The sequence below is a fragment of the Thermobia domestica genome, chromosome 7 (genome assembly GCF_964235325.1).
Source record: "Thermobia domestica chromosome 7, izTheDome1.hap1.1, whole genome shotgun sequence".
In the NCBI taxonomy this organism is placed as follows: domain Eukaryota; kingdom Metazoa; phylum Arthropoda; class Insecta; order Zygentoma; family Lepismatidae; genus Thermobia; species Thermobia domestica.
In genome coordinates this window covers 216,050,476-216,069,579 of record NC_137460.1, presented here as the reverse complement: position 1 = coordinate 216,069,579, position 19,104 = coordinate 216,050,476, and the positions used below count along the sequence as shown (strand labels likewise).

The 19,104-nt window shown below is 36.3% G+C and overlaps 1 protein-coding gene across 1 annotated transcript; it reads left to right on the top strand.

Annotated features, from left to right (window-relative positions):
• Positions 1-2,528: 2,528 nt before the first annotated feature.
• On the top strand, positions 2,529-18,184 carry LOC145690712 (uncharacterized). Its single transcript, XM_081765880.1, has 4 exons — positions 2,529-7,379; positions 11,467-11,880; positions 13,355-13,595; positions 15,478-18,184. The coding sequence occupies exons 1-2, from the start codon at positions 7,229-7,231 to the stop codon at positions 11,805-11,807; spliced, it is 492 nt and encodes a 163-aa protein (XP_081622006.1). The 5' UTR covers positions 2,529-7,228; the 3' UTR covers positions 11,808-11,880; positions 13,355-13,595; positions 15,478-18,184.
• The last annotated feature ends 920 nt before the right edge of the window (positions 18,185-19,104 follow it).

Here is a 19,104-nt window from a genome sequence, read left to right as displayed (position 1 = left end):
GAAATATGCGTGCATACCCAGACGCTCAAAAAAGAAAGCTTGAGGACTAATCTGCCACATAGTAAATGCATGAAAAGTAGACTACAATTTGACAATGAGATTGGTTATGATACTGATATAAAATACATGTAGAATGTTTAAAGATTGTAGGAGTCTGGGGGGGGGGGGGCAGTCTAGGTGGCAGAAGTAGCTACTAGGGGGGCGCTCGCTCCCCTTGCCCCCCCCTCTGGCGTCGTCACTGCACTGACTTATGTTAGGCTGCAACTGTTATTGATACATTTATTTGGGAAATTGCGAATAAAATAATGTTTTGGAAAACTTTGCTAGAAGAAACTTCAGGCCCAAAAGTAAAGTACTCATTGGTCATATTTCCGTTAGAAATAACTTGATCCATATATTAGAATTATAAAGGATATAATTGTATGTGAACTATAAGCAAAAGCGTCTGAGTAATTTCTGAGAAAATTATGCAAAAAGTCACCCCCAAGAATAAATTATCCCTTGTGGATCTTTTCAGTATAAACGAGCAATGCTATATTGTTAGTGTTTTCATAAAACATTTATTTATGAAATACGAACACAATCGCCTGAGTCGTTCTTGAGAAAATCGCAGAGTAAAACTTACTGTCAAAAGTAATATACCATTTCTAGATTTTCCGGATGAGGGAATTATACCATATAGCTAGGTTATTTATGTAATACGTATTTATAAAATATGAACAACAAACATCTCCTGAGTTGTTTTTAGGAAGGTCATCGGGAAAAGCTTACCCCCAAAGGTAAACTCTTCTATCTGTAATTTTGACAGTATATCGAGTAAGTTTTAAGCTAATCGTCGGGAAAAATTTCACTGTCAAAGTAAACTATCTCTTTTGGATTTTTCTTTTCGGAACAAGCGAGTTATACCATATTGTAAGATTATTACAGAAAATATTTTTACTGAAATTAGAACAAATTTCAGTAAAAATAGAAATTTCAGTAATAACTAAGACAATTGTCCAAAAAAAATCAACCCTTGAGAAAACCACTTCTTCTGTATGTTATCGGAATAAACTATTTATGCTCTACGTTAGTTTATTAATGAAATATTTCTTTGCGAAATATGAACAAAATTGCCTGAGGCGTTAATGGGAAAACCATCGGGGGAAAGCTCACCCTAAGATTAAGCTACTCCTTCCAACGAGTTGACATATTGTTAGGTAATTAATGATACGTTTATTTATGAAATGTGGTTGAGAAAATTGTGCAAAAAGAACGCATACCATACAGTAAATTACACCATATATATTTTTTTCAGAAAAATTATTCATATGTGGTGGAGATTTGTTAATAAAATATATATTTATCAAAAGTAAATAAAATCGTCATAGCTTTTTTTTTATTTGAGAAAATTGAATTATTTTAAATATTAATCCTTCAGTAAATTACCCTTGCTTTTAGGTGTCGAAGGACATAAAATTCGAAAGATATTATGTTACTAAAACGTTATGTCTAGAATTCGGTGCAGATACGTTGAACAGTATGGCCTCTATTTGAGTGCGTGTAAAAGCGTGACGAACCGAGAGACAAATAGATGGACAGACATCGAAAAATCATTTTTTTCGCTATGTAGGAGCCATGTAACTTGAATTTATTGAAATCTGGTATTCGGTTTTTATAACTATCACCACACTTTCTTTTTTCGTCGCTCGAATGTGAAAACGAATAGGCCTAACCGACACGTAATGTGATAATTTGTAATCCCAAAAATTTAATTTGTTATGTTTAATGTGTGGTTACTCTCAAAAAAAAAAAAAAAAAAAAAAAGCTTATGCATGTTACATCATTTTATTATCAGTTTTTCACGCTACTGTATAATTCGGTACGATTATAGCTAATATTCATGGCATCTTTTGGAAGCATTCGCGTTCCTCACAAAGAGAGCTGTAAAATTTAGTTTTGTTTAAAGAAAGCACTCTTGATTTTTTTTCACACAGACTTGCATTTGTTGCACTTGTGGATATGAAACAAAAGGAGAGAGAGAGAGAGTCAATACTTTAAAAAGAAACACACACACAGAAACACTAGAACATTTTTTTCTTCATGACAACGAGCTATCGCTGTGACTGTGTTCCTCACGCTGTGTGTAAAGCTGCAGGTTGCTCTTGTTTTGTTTTGTTTTTTCCTGTTCCTGACTCACAGACACTCGCAGTGAGTTGAAGCTGTGTAAAAACGGAGAGGGAACGGTTAAGCATACCATACCATAAACTAAAAACAATCGCTATTAGTAATAAATAGTAAGCTAATTCTGAATAAATACGTCATCAGAAAAACAAAAAGTTATTTCATTATTATATTATTTCGTTTCTTATTAACATAAAAATTATACACTTTCTACAATGTTTTGTAAAGAAAAAAATGAACAGGACCGGATGGGATTCGATCTGGTGTCAGAACAGTATAAGAATTACTAGTCCGTCACTCTACCCACTTGCCCACACAGATTTTCTTCTGTTGTCTATCTTTTTCTTAAGAAATAAATGCTCATGGCTATAGAGCATGTCACTTCCAAACTTAAAACAACAGTTTTTCTCTTTGTTTATATTTTCCGTATAACATCTTGCTTACAGAAGCTAATTTATATTTGGCAGACAATTTACACCCTAGATTTAAGCCAATAAATGCAATATTTTGCTCCAATTTCCAGTTCCTTGATTCAGTTGTTCTCCTACTAATCTTGTTATTCCCTCTGCAATCGTGCTGTGCTACTCCAAAAATTCCCTCGAAAACATTATTGCCAGTATACACAAAACCGAACATAATTTTGTTTTTTGCTTATATTTTTATTATTTTATTATATTTTTTGTAAATATCTCCTTAGATGGATTGCTTTCTATTATCTCCACGTACTAATAACTGAATTTTACCAATAAACATATGGAAAATGGAATAATTGCGAAAAATTGTGAGTTACAGTATACGCGCAATATTTTTTGCGCATGGGAGTACAGGCGATGTACAGTTGCATGTCTAACACCTGACAGGGAATAATTAAACCTGTGTTGTACAAACTAGTTCCAGACTTCAGAAACATTCCCTTTACAGAGGCTGTTCTTAATATTAACATGCTAAGAATGAACAGGCACTGCACATGGGTTCAAAACATGAGTTGTACAGTGTAGGTTTGATAGCCTGTACCCAGACGTGGTACATGTTGCATGTACAATGAATGTTCCTGTGAAAAATACTTGCAATTCAACAGAAAAGTAGACCTGTATTGATGTCTGTTCTGCACTGACTATACATTGTCTGTACATAGCCCTTCCTAACTGCAATGTACAGGCGATGTACAGTTGCATGTCTAACACCTGACAGGGAATAATTAAACATGTGTTGTACAATCTAGTTCCAGACTTCAGAAACATTCCCTTTACAGAGGCAGTTCTTAATATTAACATGCTAAGAATGAACAGGCACTGCACGTGGGTTCAAAACATGAGTTGTACAGTGTAGGTTTGATAGCCTGTACCCAGACGTGGTACATGTTGCATGTACAATGAATGTTCCTGTGAAAAATACTTGCAATTCAACAGAAAAGTAGACCTGTATTGATGTCTGTTCTGCACTGACTATACATTGTCTGTACATAGCCCTTCCTAACTGCAATGTACAGGCGATGTACAGCTGCATGTCTAACACCTGACAGGGAATAATTAAACCTGTGTTGTACAAACTAGTTCCAGACTTCAGAAACATTCCCTTTACAGAGGCAGTTCTTAATATTAACATGCTAAGAATGAACAGGCACTGCACATGGGTTCAAAACATGAGTTGTACAGTGTATGTTTGATAGCCTGTACTCAGACGTAGTACATGTTGGATTTCAATGAATGATTCTGTGAAGAAAACATGCAATTCAACAGAAAAGTAGACCTGTATTGATGTCTGTTCTGCACTGACTATACACTGTCTGTACATAGCCCTTCCTAACTGCAATGTACAGACGATGAACAGCTGCATGTTTAACACCTAACAAGGAATAGTTGAACAAATGTTGTAGGAATGACTTCCAGGCTCCAGAAACATTTCCTTTACAGAGACTGTTTTCAACGTTAACACATTTGAAGTGAACAGGCACTTCACATGCGTTCAAAACATGCATTTCATATTATGTGTTTGATAGCCTGTACACAGATATGTTACATGTTGCATGTACAATGAATGTTTCTTTAAAAGAATACATGCAAATCGACCACGAAGTATACCTTGAATGGCGTCTGTTCTGCATTGATCATACATTGGCTGTTCATTGCTATTGTTAACAGCAATGTACAGGCGATGTACATCTGCATGTTTAACATCTGACAAGGAATAGTTGAGTACGTATTGTACAAACGGCTTCCAGACTCCAAAAACACGCCCTTTACAGAGGCTGTTTTTAGTTTTAACATGTAAGAAATGAACAAACACTGTACATGAGTTTAAAACATGCATTGTACAGTATGTGTTTGATAGCCTGTATACAGACACGTTACATGTTGCATGTACAGTGAATGTATATATGGTGAATACATGCAATTCGACAGAAAAAGTATAGCTGGATTGATGTCTGTTCTGCATTGATCGTACATTGGTAGCACACAGCTTTTGCTAACAGCAATGTACAGCTGCATGTTTAACACCTGATAAGAAATAGTTGAACATGTGTTGTATAAACCCTTTCCAGACGTCCGAAACATTCCCGTTACAGAGGCTGTTCTTAACGTTAACATGTTTGAACTAAACAACCAATGTACAGTCACTCAAACCTTGGGTTGTACACTATGTGTTTAGTAGCCTGTTTACAGGCGTGTTACATGTTGCAGGTACAACGAATGTTCTTGTGAAGAATACATGCAATTCGACAGAAAAGTACATCTGGATTGATGTCTGTTTTGCATTGACTATACATTGGCTGTACAAAGCTACTGCTAACAGCAATGTACAGGCTATGTACAGCTACACGGTTAACACCCGACAAGGAATAGTTAAACCTGTGTTGTACAAGCGATTTCCAGACTACTGAAAGATTCATTGCAGAGAAGCAGATTTTAACGTTAACATTGAACGTACTCGCTTCGCTTCGTCAGACCAACAATTGATAAAATGCCGCGCCTCCTCCCTCCCGCCATGCCGATGGGGCTAAACGTGGATTGAACGACTTCGTAATTGTTATTGTTCATCTCAGCGACCCTGAAACAGTGGCGGATCTAGAAGGTAAAAACTGGGGGGCCAGCCATAACCCTATCAAGGTATATCATTAGTTTACTATAAACTTTCAAAAACATATAAATAATAGGTTCAATTATTTTTGCCACTCGAGAAACTGGGGTACCTAGGCCCCCCGGCCCCGGACTAGATCCGCCACTGCCCTGAAAACTATAGATTCAACACAAATATTGACCGCTTTGGGTTATTTTACATATAACGCATTATCAATTTGCTATAATAGATGATACCTCCTCCCCTCCCTAAAAGAGGGAATTTTCGAAAACACCAGGGAACATGTCTGTTTATTTTGAATTATGAGCTAATATGCCCAATTTCAGCTTAATAAGTTGAATAGCTCGTGAGATACTAATGCTTTGTAAAAAGAAAAAAAAAAAAAACACAACTGCTCCCCCTTAGGGTACGTATTATAATCAAAGTTAATATTATAAATCCCCTGTATTACCCAGATTGGGGCCCAACTGTATACCAAAAATTATCTCATTCGGCCTTATTGTTTGGCCGTGATGAGGTGAAAAATATCCTAACTTTTAATTTTACTAGCCTTCGGCTAGCTGGAGGCTCCGCACCCAGACAGTGGCGTAGACAGAATTTCACTTCGGGGAGGGTACGGGGGTCTTCTCCCGGAAAATTTTTGACTTAAAAGGCGATTTTATTCTTTAACAACTTTTAAAAAATTAGGGGTGCCACTTCCCTCAGACGCCCGTAATGGCTCGGCATACGGCCTCGCACCTCATAAACCTGAAACCATACCGAATTTCAGTTGAAATACCAAGTTTCATGACTCCCTTCCCAGATCTCAACGTATAAACATCTTATTTTAATAATTGTATTCCTAAACACATTTTTCTTCCCGTCCTTTTCTTTCCTTCTAGGTTACATATAGATATAAAAACAAAAATACAGATCTATTTTAAATCAGAGGTTTAAGTACCAAATTTCATGTTTCTAACCTTTAGAGATTCCGAAATATCTACGTCATTACAATAATTGCAATCTTCACACCTTTCTTTTCCTCTTTTTACTAAAATATTTTTTTAAAAAACGCTGAAACGTGTCAAATTATTTCAAATGAGAAATCCAAATATCAAATTTCAAGTCTCTAACCGTAAGGGATTCAGAGATACAGCCATCTTTAAAAAATCTTTCCCATCCCATTCTCCCCCTTACCCGTTGAATTTCCAAAAATCCTTCCTTAATGGTGCCCTACATCACATATCTTACGTTTGTCCAAATTTCAAGTTTCTAGCTTAAGTAGTTTGACCCATGTGTTAATCAATCAGTTAGTCAGTCACTCTGGACTTTGCCTTTTGTATATATTGAGATATGTGTATGTGTTTGTCAGGCGTAACTAGAGGGGGGGAGGGCAGAATACCATTACAATACTATATGATCACTGAAAAATTCTTTCAATTCTCAGAAGTAAGGGGCCATGCCCCCCTCAGCTAAATATTCTAGTAATATTACTGGCTTAAACCTCCCCTTCGCTGAGTTTCTGGCTACGCCACTGATATACAGTGCATGTTTATGTAAAGGAAACGTGGATCTTTATAGTAGCTTGTATGTCTTTCATGTTAGTAATATTTGCCTGCAAACTGGGGTTGCTGTGAAGGCTATGTTAACTGTGAAGTACAGCCACAATACATGCACAAGTAGGATATAATGATTGAAAATATCCTCACAAGATGTCAGCAAAAAAAGGAACAGAATTACGTAATTTTCTTTATTTAATTCTAAGGACATATAAAATAAAATGATAAAACTTGTAAAACTATTTATAATATAAATAAATACGAGTTAGCTTTTTTAAATATCTTTTATCACTAGTTGGTGTGCGCGCATTCAAATGTGGCGCGAAGTGCGAGAACAAAGAACTACCGGTATATAACGTATATGTATGCGTTGCGGTGTTATACCAAGGTATATAAAATAACGTGTTGTACAAGTTGAGCGAAAAGAAGTCGTCACCTGTGTCAACAGAATGTCAAATTATATGCTTGTAGAGTGGGATAACGGGAAGAAATCAGTTCATCCTCGATCACGCTGTGAAGAAGAGAGCGTCTGCATTAACAACACATACGAAGTTAAATGGAAAGGAGGGAAACTGTACAATAGAACAGTTCTATACATTGGTAAGTCTTTGTGCATATTCCGTATAAAAATATAGCATATTAGATATGTGTAGTAACGTACAATATGTAGAATTTTAATTAATATACTTGTGCATGTTTTTTAATATGCTTATTTGTCTATACACACAATGAAGCATAATATTAGGCGCGCAAATTAGGAATGCGGTGAGAAATTTATGTAACGGTGAAACTCACACTGCGAAAAATTTATGTATCCGGTATCTCACAAGCCTTTCAACTTAGGATACGCTGAGGTAACTCTTTACTTTGGACAAGGCAGTGATATTATGTCAGTACATAGTATTGCCGAGCGAGCGGTAGCGAGTGAAGGCAGGTTAGAGCCCCGCAGGGCACGTTGTTTTCCGTCTTTCCTTCTTGGGAACTGTAACTGTAACTGCGGGAACCAGTTCAGATGAATTGGTTAGTGCCACTGCCTTGCCTAAAGTAAAGACTTGTCCAAGCTGAAACTGGAAGGTTAAGTTTAGAGATGCCCGCCCGTTTTAGGAAAATTTACAGGAGAAATCAGGTAAGAAATTATGATTTGGAGTTCTTATATGATTTTCGGGTGTGTAAGTTTGGCAGTAGAGTTACGGGAAAGATGTGTGGAAGTGAGTACTAGTTGTAAACACGGAAGGTTTCGATGATTCAGCAGCATGGTAATCGAACAGGTTTGCGCATCGGTGCGTTGAATGTAATATTTCCGCATTGAGTTTTACAGAATTATATAAGGTTAATGAAGACAATGTATTAAATTTTTATGAGAACCACGGGTTGCTGAATATAAGTGATAACTGAAGCTTCTGTGAGAACCGGATCTAGTCCAGTGGCAGATTTAGGCTGGGGCCGGGGGGCTGGGCCCCCAGTTTTTTTAGGCACAAATAATTTAAGCTATTAAACATTATATACCTAATATAACCTAACCTAGCGTAACCTAATATTTTTTAATGTTCTGACTGCTTTTTTGTAGGTTTGAAACTGGAGGAGCACCTCCAAACTTAAGGCAAATTAGGTATATTAACTCTTCATTAAAAGTAAGCAGACAAGTGATGTAGCATTTTTGAAAATTCACTCTTTTAGTAACGAGAAAGGGGTACTTTCCGGGTAACTGCTGTATCACCGGACCAATTTTAGACAATTTAGCAGATGAATTGGAGAATTTATTTTGGTTTGTGAGCTAGAGTGAGTGAAAGTCAGGTGTGGGGAATACTTGAAGTTAAGAAAATACTTGTTGTTGTTAGCTGTTTTTGATGTTGTAAGCGGCACTGTAGTAGAGGCGGAAGGGGCTATTTGACGGAGAGATACACTTATGATTTATGGGAAACTCAGTGTGGAAATGGTGCGTAAATAACAAAATTGTTACATATGTTTGAGTTTTCTCAAGTTATACAAAAATATGGAATGTCAGTTGTTGAAATTGTGAAAAAAGCCAGGTCTACTAAACAGGCGAACTGTTTGTCGTAAGTGTAGAAACGAATTGAAACTACAGAAAAGAGGAATATCTAACCAAACCTAATTTAGTGCAATTTGGTACTTTTTTTGCATGGCATTTAGCATCTTTCCCAAAACTGTGCAACACATAAGCCACGCATTTTTATGACATATAAAGTGTTTTTCCAGTATCCTGGTATACTTACCGCCGCTGACGTGTGTTCTTCCTACGGACGGACCTCTTCACTACCACTCGGGCCCCCCTACTGCGCTTCTGCCTTGACTGGATTAGATAGCATTCGTACTTTTTAGTGACCATCTAGCACAAGTTGGTTCGTGTTTTATTCACTAGTTTTTATGTCATACATCCACACTATATTTCGAACAATAATCACTACCGATTGTGTCAGGGTCACAATCTAGTATTTTAGGGGAGAAACTTTTTTTTTTCGCACAAGGTGGGTTACCAGTATTCTCGCAGTCAGTGTGCGAATTGAATATTTTTCCCAGGGTGGGGCAAATTTCACTAATATATGCACTCAGCCATCACACACGTAAACTTATAGAGAGAGAGTGGGGAAAATTACCTCTGCCAGGGTTTAAAATTTTCTTCTCCGGGAGAGGATAAATTTTTGTCAGAGGGAGAAATCCCTGGTATCCCCAGTCAATTCGCACACTGCTTGCAATACTATTTTATCCCCCTGAGTTGAAATCCCTCCAGAAAATAGTCACTGCTTTCTGTATGGGTTATAAGTAATATAATCGAAAACTATCAATATTAGTATCAGTGGCGCATTTACGAGGGGCTATCGAGCTCAAGCTCTCCCGAAATAAGTTATAATTTTATCGCATTGTAAGTATAACCCAAATGCTTCTTGCTGTTCCTCAAGCCTCCTCGCCCCGAAACAAGATCCTAAATACGCCACTGATTCGTGTCGAATCCATAGTCACTGGGCTTGCTGAGATGATTAGTAATAATCCCGTAGCCATTTAAGTGTAAGATTAGCCCATATAGGCATTGGGGGCCGCATCGATATTGGGTGAGGAGATAAAATTAAAATGTCCTGATTGCTCGAGATCAGTGTCGAATTCATAATTTTCGGGGGCACTGAAATGAATAGTGACAGTTCTGAATCCATTCAAGCACAGGGTTAGCCCCCACTGTTTAAATCCGAACCTTGTAACCGTTCAAATGCTTTCACCGGGACTTCGTGTACCAAAACTGCACGCGCCGGTAGCTAGAGCTTTCCGGCAAATGTGTACAACGCTGTACCCATAAGCACTTAAAAATTCTGTACGAAAATTAGTGACTTTGTGTGTATTTGTTTTCATTTCCGTTTATTCTTTAATATTCAGTTCTTGTTAACGTTAGTATTTTCCTTCAGTTTCAGAGAGTTGTAAAGTGTGAATAAGCTAAAACTAGACACTAAGTTTGTCCGTAAGGCACAACAGAAGTCAATTGTAGGACATTTAAAGTGATTTGAGATGTAATTCGCTCCCGTCAATAGGAAAATTGTGTACCATATCTGAGGAATATCCTAAGTAGTGCAGAGAGGTTAACAAACTTTTGCGTGAGCCGGAGATCCGAATTTTTAAATATTGCATGTAATTTAGCAGTAAGTAAACAATTTAAGTATTGGGAAAATGACTCTTGAATGCATTTATCATATGCATATGTTCGGTTAATTAACTTGGCTTTTAACTTCAGGTTACATAAACTTACCTTTAGATATATAATGTGTTAATGAACCACACCGATAAATTGACCGAAATAATTTCTCAAATTAAAGTAATACTCGCCAAACTGTCAATCGCGAGCTACCATTACTAACTACACTTCAACTATTTTCTTATGTATAATTATGTACAAAGTTTATGGCAGTAAACAAAGGTAAGATTTTTTTGTTGTTGTTGTTATTGTTTTAAAGTTGGTAATTCTTTTGATTGGTAGCTCACAGAAGGATTTAAAAGATGGCATGGTAGCTCAGAAGCTGCATGTGTTTGGCGACCACTGCATTAAAGTAATAATAACTTACTTTAAATACGTGGAACCATAGAATGTCTGTTCATATCGCAGTGAAGAAAGTCACACACACACACACATCATTCCAAAATGCATATTTTAGCAATGAGTGCACAGGGAATTCCCCACATGGCAAAATTTCAGAAAGGCTCGTAACAGAATCCGAGATATGCTCGGACTTAAAGGCGGGTCCAAACTGGCAAAAAAGGAAAGCCTTGGCAGCCGTGAACACTCAGTGCGTTGGCGAGAGCTCGGAATTATTAGTGACCGCCAGTTCACGTTTTCTCGTGTTAGTAATATCGCATGCTGCGATGTTTTCTCCACGCTTGGTGACGTCCTAGCTTCTAAACTATGTACTTTCTCTTCATGTCCACAAGATTTTTTTTTTTTTAATAATCACCACTTTCAGTTTGTCGATGTGGTTTATTAACACTTTGTATATACTGTGTATTAAACAAGACGATGCACTTCTGTAATAAAATCACGCGCAAACAGTGGGCAATAAGCACGCATATGCTTCTCGGCGTAACAAAAGGCAGCATGGGCCACTTGGTCACAATAAAGAGCTAAGTTGTAATGTTTGACGTTAGTTTCATTGTACTTACGGTTATTTATTTTATTTTATTTTTTTTTCAGGAGCAAGAGGTGATTGCGAAAGGCGTCTTAAAATTTGTGGCGATGATACAGATAGAGAAAGTGTTTTAAGTGTAGATTTTCCTGAACACGAAGTGTCTCCAATACGAAAAGAACGAACATTGCAAGAAGAGTTTGAAAACTCATACCTTACGGTAAGCGGTAGTAGTGCATCGACTGCCACGGCGTCTGTTCCAGAGAGCTGTGTAAATTGTAAAGAGCTAAAGAAAAATATTGCCTCTCTAGAAGGAAAATTGCATGAGGAAGAATGCACTGTTGCAGCGTTAAAAAAAAGTGTGCTCAGTAGCTTCCAAGCGAGACAAAAGGTTGCGAATACCGCATAATGTGAAACAGTTTTTAATAGATTGGTTGGAATTAGACTCTCATGATCCTGATCAGTCGAACTCCGAATCTGGCGTGAGTAATACTTTTTACTTCTTTCTTAGACTATAGAAACTTGTAGTACATCATTTAAGGATAGCTTATACCATAATTTTGCATGCTTTTGGTTGTAATGATGACTTTTTCCTATTTTTATTACTATATAGTAATCGTATGGTGACGAAAATACTACTAAAGAAATCATGGGACTTTTTGTTAATTGTTTGTAATATACAAGATGGTTCAAATATGACTTTTTTTAAAATACCAAAACCTTTACTAAGAGCGAAAGAATTGAACATGCCACCCTTCAAAGTACTCTCTTCTAGAGTAGATACATTTTTCCTAGTGTTCTGGATGCATTTTCATACCCTTTTCATAAACTTTTTTCTATTGGTTGCGAATCCACTCCTGAACACTGACGATGACGGCATCGTTATCCACCCCATTTCATGCCTTCCAAGTGAGATTTAAGCCTTTAACTACTTGGAGCCAAACACCATACTGTATTTGGAGTCTCGCTGCCAAATTTCAGGTGACATAACGTTTTCTCCAATGAGAAATTTTATCAATAATGCATTCATTGTTGCAGCTCACAGGCAGCTATTGTTCGCTCATCACTCTCACAATTCCTGGACACGACTGAGCAAGTTCTAATCTGCGCGGGAGTTAAGGTGGAGTTAGTGGCTGTACTCACCACTCACCAGCGAGTGCATATGTTGTGGTTTCCAACAGCAACAGTTGCGGTCATATTTGAACTCCCTTGCATATTCGTTCAAGATATTATTTCGTGGATCATTACACAAAACTGTTTGCAAGTTGAACCTAAGATATACATGCCAGGAAAGCTAAAGATGCAAATCTCACTTTATTTTGCTTTTTTACTGGCTTGCTTTTTAAGGGTTTAAATTAAGTGATGTGGGCTACAGCTTAGCCGAATTAGTCCGGGTTCTGGGTACGATTGTCGGTGGATGATCGGAGATTTTCTGATTGATTAGGAAGCTACGTGTAAGTAGAAAACTTCCTTCTACAAAGTCAAAAACATATACCGCCTAAGAGGCCAAGCCATTGACCATGTATCACCCACTTAAACGTATGCTATCTGGCTGGGCAAATGAATTGTGTGGACAGTGACTTTGAGTTTTGAAGTGGTGGTTTCGGATCAGTAAAGAGAACTTGTTAGATATTCATAGTTACATTCAGTTAATTCACTTGTGACAATTACCTTGGAACTTAGGACCCTATCCTGATTCACATTCGCTACTGTAAATGCGTGCTTCGATTTACTTTTATTTTTAATATCGTCCACATTTAATTATAAATTCTAACAATTTTCTAATGTCACACCAATATACTGCGTGGTACCATTGAGAGTTAACGTTTAGTGCAAGAAGATTATATATATATATATATATATATATATATATATATATATATATATATATATATATATGTCGAACTTTTCGTATACAATCGTAGTTAACTTTGTGTATCTTTTCTTGCTTTCTAGGTTGCTGGACAAACTTCATCGCTCAGAGATGAAGTTATATTGAGTATTGACTACCCTCAGGTTACACTTAAAAGGTCTGTGCTACTGAGGTGTTTGGCAAGTGCAAATGACTGCCCCTTAAAACTTACTAGAAATTTGATGTCTGCTCTCTTTACATGTACAGAACTAAGTACGTGCTCAGTAACAGGCCAAGGGAAAGTGAAGAATATGTTGAGACGTGATGTTATTGGTGCAATCAAGGGTAAGTACTACACTATTTTTTTTATTTAAAAAAATCAGTAAAATTGAACAACTAACTGCTGCATTTAATTGTATTAAAATCTTCACGATATTCGATCTTGGTATCAGAAATGACAATAGAAAAATTTATTAAATTGTCCCTTTTAAGGTGAGGTTCAGAAATTTCCATAAATTCATCTCTTCATCACAAAAGCTGAACAGAACTCAAAAAATATTTAAACCTGTTCACTGTTGGTGAACCTATTGTAAACAAAGTGTACTGTATCCCTCCGCTACATTTACTGCCAAATTCTCAATTTGGCGAAGCGTATCAAACTAAAACAAACATTTTACATACTACTTTGCCAAGTTAATAACAGGAAAGCATTAACGTAACAGTCCTAAAATTCGATCTGTTTTATGTGGATGCAAAAAGAGACCACATACGTAGGTTTGATTTGATTGGGATCACTAATAGTGAACACGATGTAGATTCATGCAGACCATGTTTTTGAACTTTCTCAACAGTAGTTTCAGTTTAGGAAAAACTGAATGTTATTGGCCGGTAAGGGATTACAGTTTGCCAATAATTAAACTACTTTTATTTATTTATTTATTTTAAGACAATAAAATTTAAGGGACGATACGCAAGCAAATCATGTGGTTGGTTGAATGAAAAAGAGTAGTAACTCGAGGACTTCCAGTAACACGATGTTATCTACAAAATAATCTCATGGCGGCACTGAATTATAGTCTTGAGTTATCGTGTGGGTATCGACGTCTGAGACTTACGGACGGCCTGAGGTGAAAACTCCACTTTACATCCACCGGAATTTGAACCGGGGATCGTTGAACAGGCAGTCGGATACTCTGACGATTGGACTATGACCAGACTTTAATATTCTATAGCATATATGATAAATTAATAGAAAAGCTTAGAACCCTGTAATCCTAATTCTGGGCATTAACAGTAATGTTCCATAAGTTAGACACTTAAGGGTCTTCACTACAGCGAAATTAAACAACTGCTAATTTCAGAGTTTTTCTGTAATGTCTTCAAAACAAATAAAAATATTCGAAAAGCAGAAACGTAGTGAACTAGACAATACGATTTTACATGTGATACCTTTATCTGCTTTGGGTATGCCGCTATTCACAGAACTCACAAAAAATGCCAAATCTGCAGTTGCAAATCAAAAGCAGATAGATGAGTTGTGATAACGGTATCACATGCAAAATCGTATTGTCTAGTTTACTATGTTTCTGTTTTTCGAATATGTTTATTTGTTTTGAAGATATTACAGAAAAACTCTAAAATTAGCGGTAGTTTAATTTCACTATAGTGAAGACCCTTAAGAATACTCCCATTGGAAAACAAGGGAAAAAGTTGTTGCAGTAAAATAATCAGGAGTGTGACACTGAAAAGTAACGTTTTTGAGAAGAAAGGAGTTCTCTATGTTCGAGGAGATATCCGTATTTATTCTTTGATAGGAATGTCCAAGTGTTCGTATATTTTAGTAGTAATAAAATATACATTATATTTCGAACTTTTTTGTTTGTTTGTTCAGTTAGAACATCTTTTTCCGAGTTGGATAGTGTACTCTTTACATGCAAAAGTGAGTAAACTTTAAACATGTTTAAAATAAATTTTGTGAAGATTTACGGGGTTATATATATTTTCCCTCTTCCTTCAAGCGGGAAATTTTCGCTTAGAATTGTTCCGTTACAAGTTTCACTGTATATAAGCTTGTGATGAATTATCAATATCTGTACACATCTGATTGTAAGATTTGCTTTCGTTTTCCTTATATGCTGGGATTTTTTTTTTAATTGTCTGTCTCTTCGCTGCAGATTTTAATTATGTCTGCGCGACTCAAAAATGTATTTTTTTCTTTTTTCCTTAGACTTCGTAATTGCTAAGTACCCATCAGTAAAACCATCGAATATTCATGCTGCCATGACAGATAAATGTATACAACAGAGACGAATGGCAATGAGGAAAAGCAGTGTTCGAAGCTCAGAGGAGAGTGAAAACACAGAGGAACAGAACTAATCAGTCTGCATCTATGTCTATTTTTTTTGTATTTTTAGTGTATTTTCAGAATATAATTTTTCATATTTGCTTTTTATAAGTTTCGAGCTGTTCACGAACCTGTAACAATCTTTTGCATAAATGAAGCGATCATACAAACAATATTTAAATGAAGAGAGTGCGCTTGCGTTACAAATAGCAAAGACACCACGAACAACTGCTTACAGATGGTGTAATCGTCAGAATTGTACAAGTGCTGACGATACAAATGGCAGTAATGACCATCATGTGTTGAACTCTTGCGTCATTCTTTCTGAAAGAGAAAGCGTTGTATCAAGTAGTAACCCCACATCCCAATCACCAACAGTTCAACATATAGTTGATCAACCAAGAAAGTTACCTGCAGATAAAATAAGTCTAGCTCACTTAAATGACATGGACGATACTGTTAGCCTCACTGAAAAATGTGGAAGTAAGTCAGAAGGTGAAGTTAACATAATCATGCAATTCATTAAACGCCATAAGATTTCACAGGTTGCTATTAATGATCTTCTAAGTTTAGTACAATCTATAAATGCTAAAAATGTGCCAACCTCCAAGCACTTGCTGTATAAAAATTTAATGAAACGCAAGCAATCACACAAAAGAAACATTACTTTTGTTGTAAATGTGGTAGTTTGTTTGAACAGTCTTCCAATAACTGTGGAAGATGTTACAACATGAATGTAGACAGTTACACTACTTTGTAACACTTGATCTAAAGACTCACATAGAAACCTTTTTGCACAACCTGATTTCATTGAAAATTTATCGAGAGCTCACACACGAAACGTTATGAGTTCAATACGTGATGGTAACATTTATGTCGAATTTAAGCGTAAATACCCACAGTTAATTTCTGATGAAGGCAGAATTGTTTTATCTGGAATTTTAAATAACGACGGAGTTCAATGTTTTGTTGGCTCCAACACCTATTTCTGGCCATTATACATTTCAGTTTTAGAAATCAATGAACCACATCGGTGGAAAGCTGAAAATATGTTGTTAGCTGGTATCTTTGTCATACATACTTTACCAAAAGGTTCAATGAAAAAATGTGATCTCTTATACTGTACTTTCTACAAAACAATTGTTTCACAGCTTAAAGATTTAGAAGCAGGAGTTGAATTATCTACTAATTTACAGATATTCGAGAAACTTGTACAACGTGTTACGTTGTTTGTTTTGATGGGAACGTTTGATAAGATCGCAAAATGCACTGCGCAACAGTTGGCTCAATTTAACGGAAAATACGGGTGTAGCAAATGCTTACAACCGGGTAAATATTTGCGAAGAGGCTTAAGAGTTTATCCTTATGTAAAGGAAAATCCGAAGGGTCCTCTTAGGTGTTTTTGCTGCTAAACTACATTAGAGCAGCTGCCTGCAAGATATTCGTACACATCCTCATCAGTGCAGTGTCGATTTTTTCTGTGTAATTTTCATAGTTTTATTTGTACGTGGTACGAAAGTACATATTTCTGTAAAGCAAAAATTGTGATAAATATCTCCTATGTATGGTTGATTTTTTTTTTTTTTAAATTCCGGATACTTTCAGGAATCTTTTTCGTATGTTCGCTTCTTTTATCATATATAGAATGTTAATGAACTAGATCGACTGACTGAAAGAGGTGATTCCTTAAATTAAATCTTTTTTCTTTCTTTCTTTCTTTAATAAGTTCTTAATGTTCACCTTTAAAAATAAGAAAAAAGTTCATGTAGACATGTGGGAGAAAACGCATTCTTTCGGAGCTAGGGCTGTCCAAAAACGTGTAGAAAAATATCCCGACGCCCGTTATTTTGAACATTAGAAACATTACTTCCAATCTCCTATCACTGCTGTCAAGGCTTACTTTTTGGCTACTTTGGACCCATTTTCAAGTTGGAGCATAACTGGGAGTTCTGTTGGGAACATATTTGGAATTTTGTCGTGTGAGGAATCCCGTGCGCACCCATTACATATTGCTGAAATGAGCATTTTTTGAGTGTTCTGTGACTTCCTTTATGCTGATGTGGAGAGCCCGCCGCTCCTCCATTCCTCGTGCTCGAAATAACGCGTGTTAAATCTAAGTTTTCCGTGCTTTGGACCGTCCTAGCCCTGAAACTATGCACTTTTTCTCCCACATGTTCATATAAACATTTTTCTTAATTTGAGGTAAGAAATCACCTCTTTCAGTTTGTCGGTCTACTTCATTAACACCCTGTATAACAGTAAATTGACGAAGGTGGCAGTATGTACATTGAAAACACGTGTATTCAAAACTTATGCACTTTATTTTTTGGACCGTACAATATTTCTAAAAGAAAGACAAGTAGAAAACGGTACTATGCACAGTCGAAATATTTTGTGGATTCATAGTTAAGATTTATTATATACAGAGGGAGAGAGAAAAGTGTGTTTTTATACTTAACGCATAAAAACTGTAATGCTTATTTAGAAGTAATTTTTAGGTAACTAAATTGCATTTGAATGTACCACAATAGTTCAGAAAGTACAAATAATATTTTGTATTTACTTGTATGAACCGTGTACATGCTACTTTCCTGGAAATAAATAAATAAAAAAAAAAAATATTCGTGCAAAAGTTCTTTAAAATCTGTTTTCCCTGCTTTTGCTGTGTACACGAGCCTATATGCAGTCATGTTCAAGAAATCTTTTGACGCATCCATTTTAGAAATCTACCTTACGTTTTCTTTAAATACGGTTAGAAAAAGATCTCGAAGAGGACTAAAGGCGACAGACCTTTCATTTATGTTAAGCTGTGTTAGCTATTGTCAAGGGTGAGTAGCTACGACTGAAAAGAAGTAGCTTTCCCAGATCTTTGAACATGACTGTATCTTAACGAGTCAAAGGTTTTCCTTTTTTAGAAAAAAAATTCGGAGTGAGTAATTATAGTCTTTATATTTTGATATATTAGTTCCACTTACTCTGTTCGCAGTTACAAAATTATCTGTAAATGGACATGCATACATGTTGCCGTTCAGTGACAAGTGAATTCTGCACACACATAATTCTGAATGAATAATATGGTACTAATTACTTCACCAGGGTACCCACCTAACCGTGAAACTGAATAAGCCGTGGATTTCGTCCGTGAGAATCCTGGAATAAACTGTGAATTTCTTTATCAAACCTTGAAAATTCCCTTCCTCCCTTTTTCTTGTGTGTCCAGTTGACATTGTAAGGTTGAACGAGGGCAGGTTTAATTATTCTACTGCAACGTAGCGACTGCCACGCCCACGGTTCAATTCCGCATCAGGCAGTTTTCATTGTCAGTTCAGTTAGTAGAGATTCTGTTTATACACTTTCCGATCAAGAAATTGAAAAATTTTAAAACGTGAAAACCGTGAATTTGGTTATTTAGTTTGAGTGGAAACCCTGCTTACTACGCAGTAACAGTTTAAATATTGTCCTGCATATATTACACGTTTGAGGCGATGCATATAGGAACAATAACCTCAG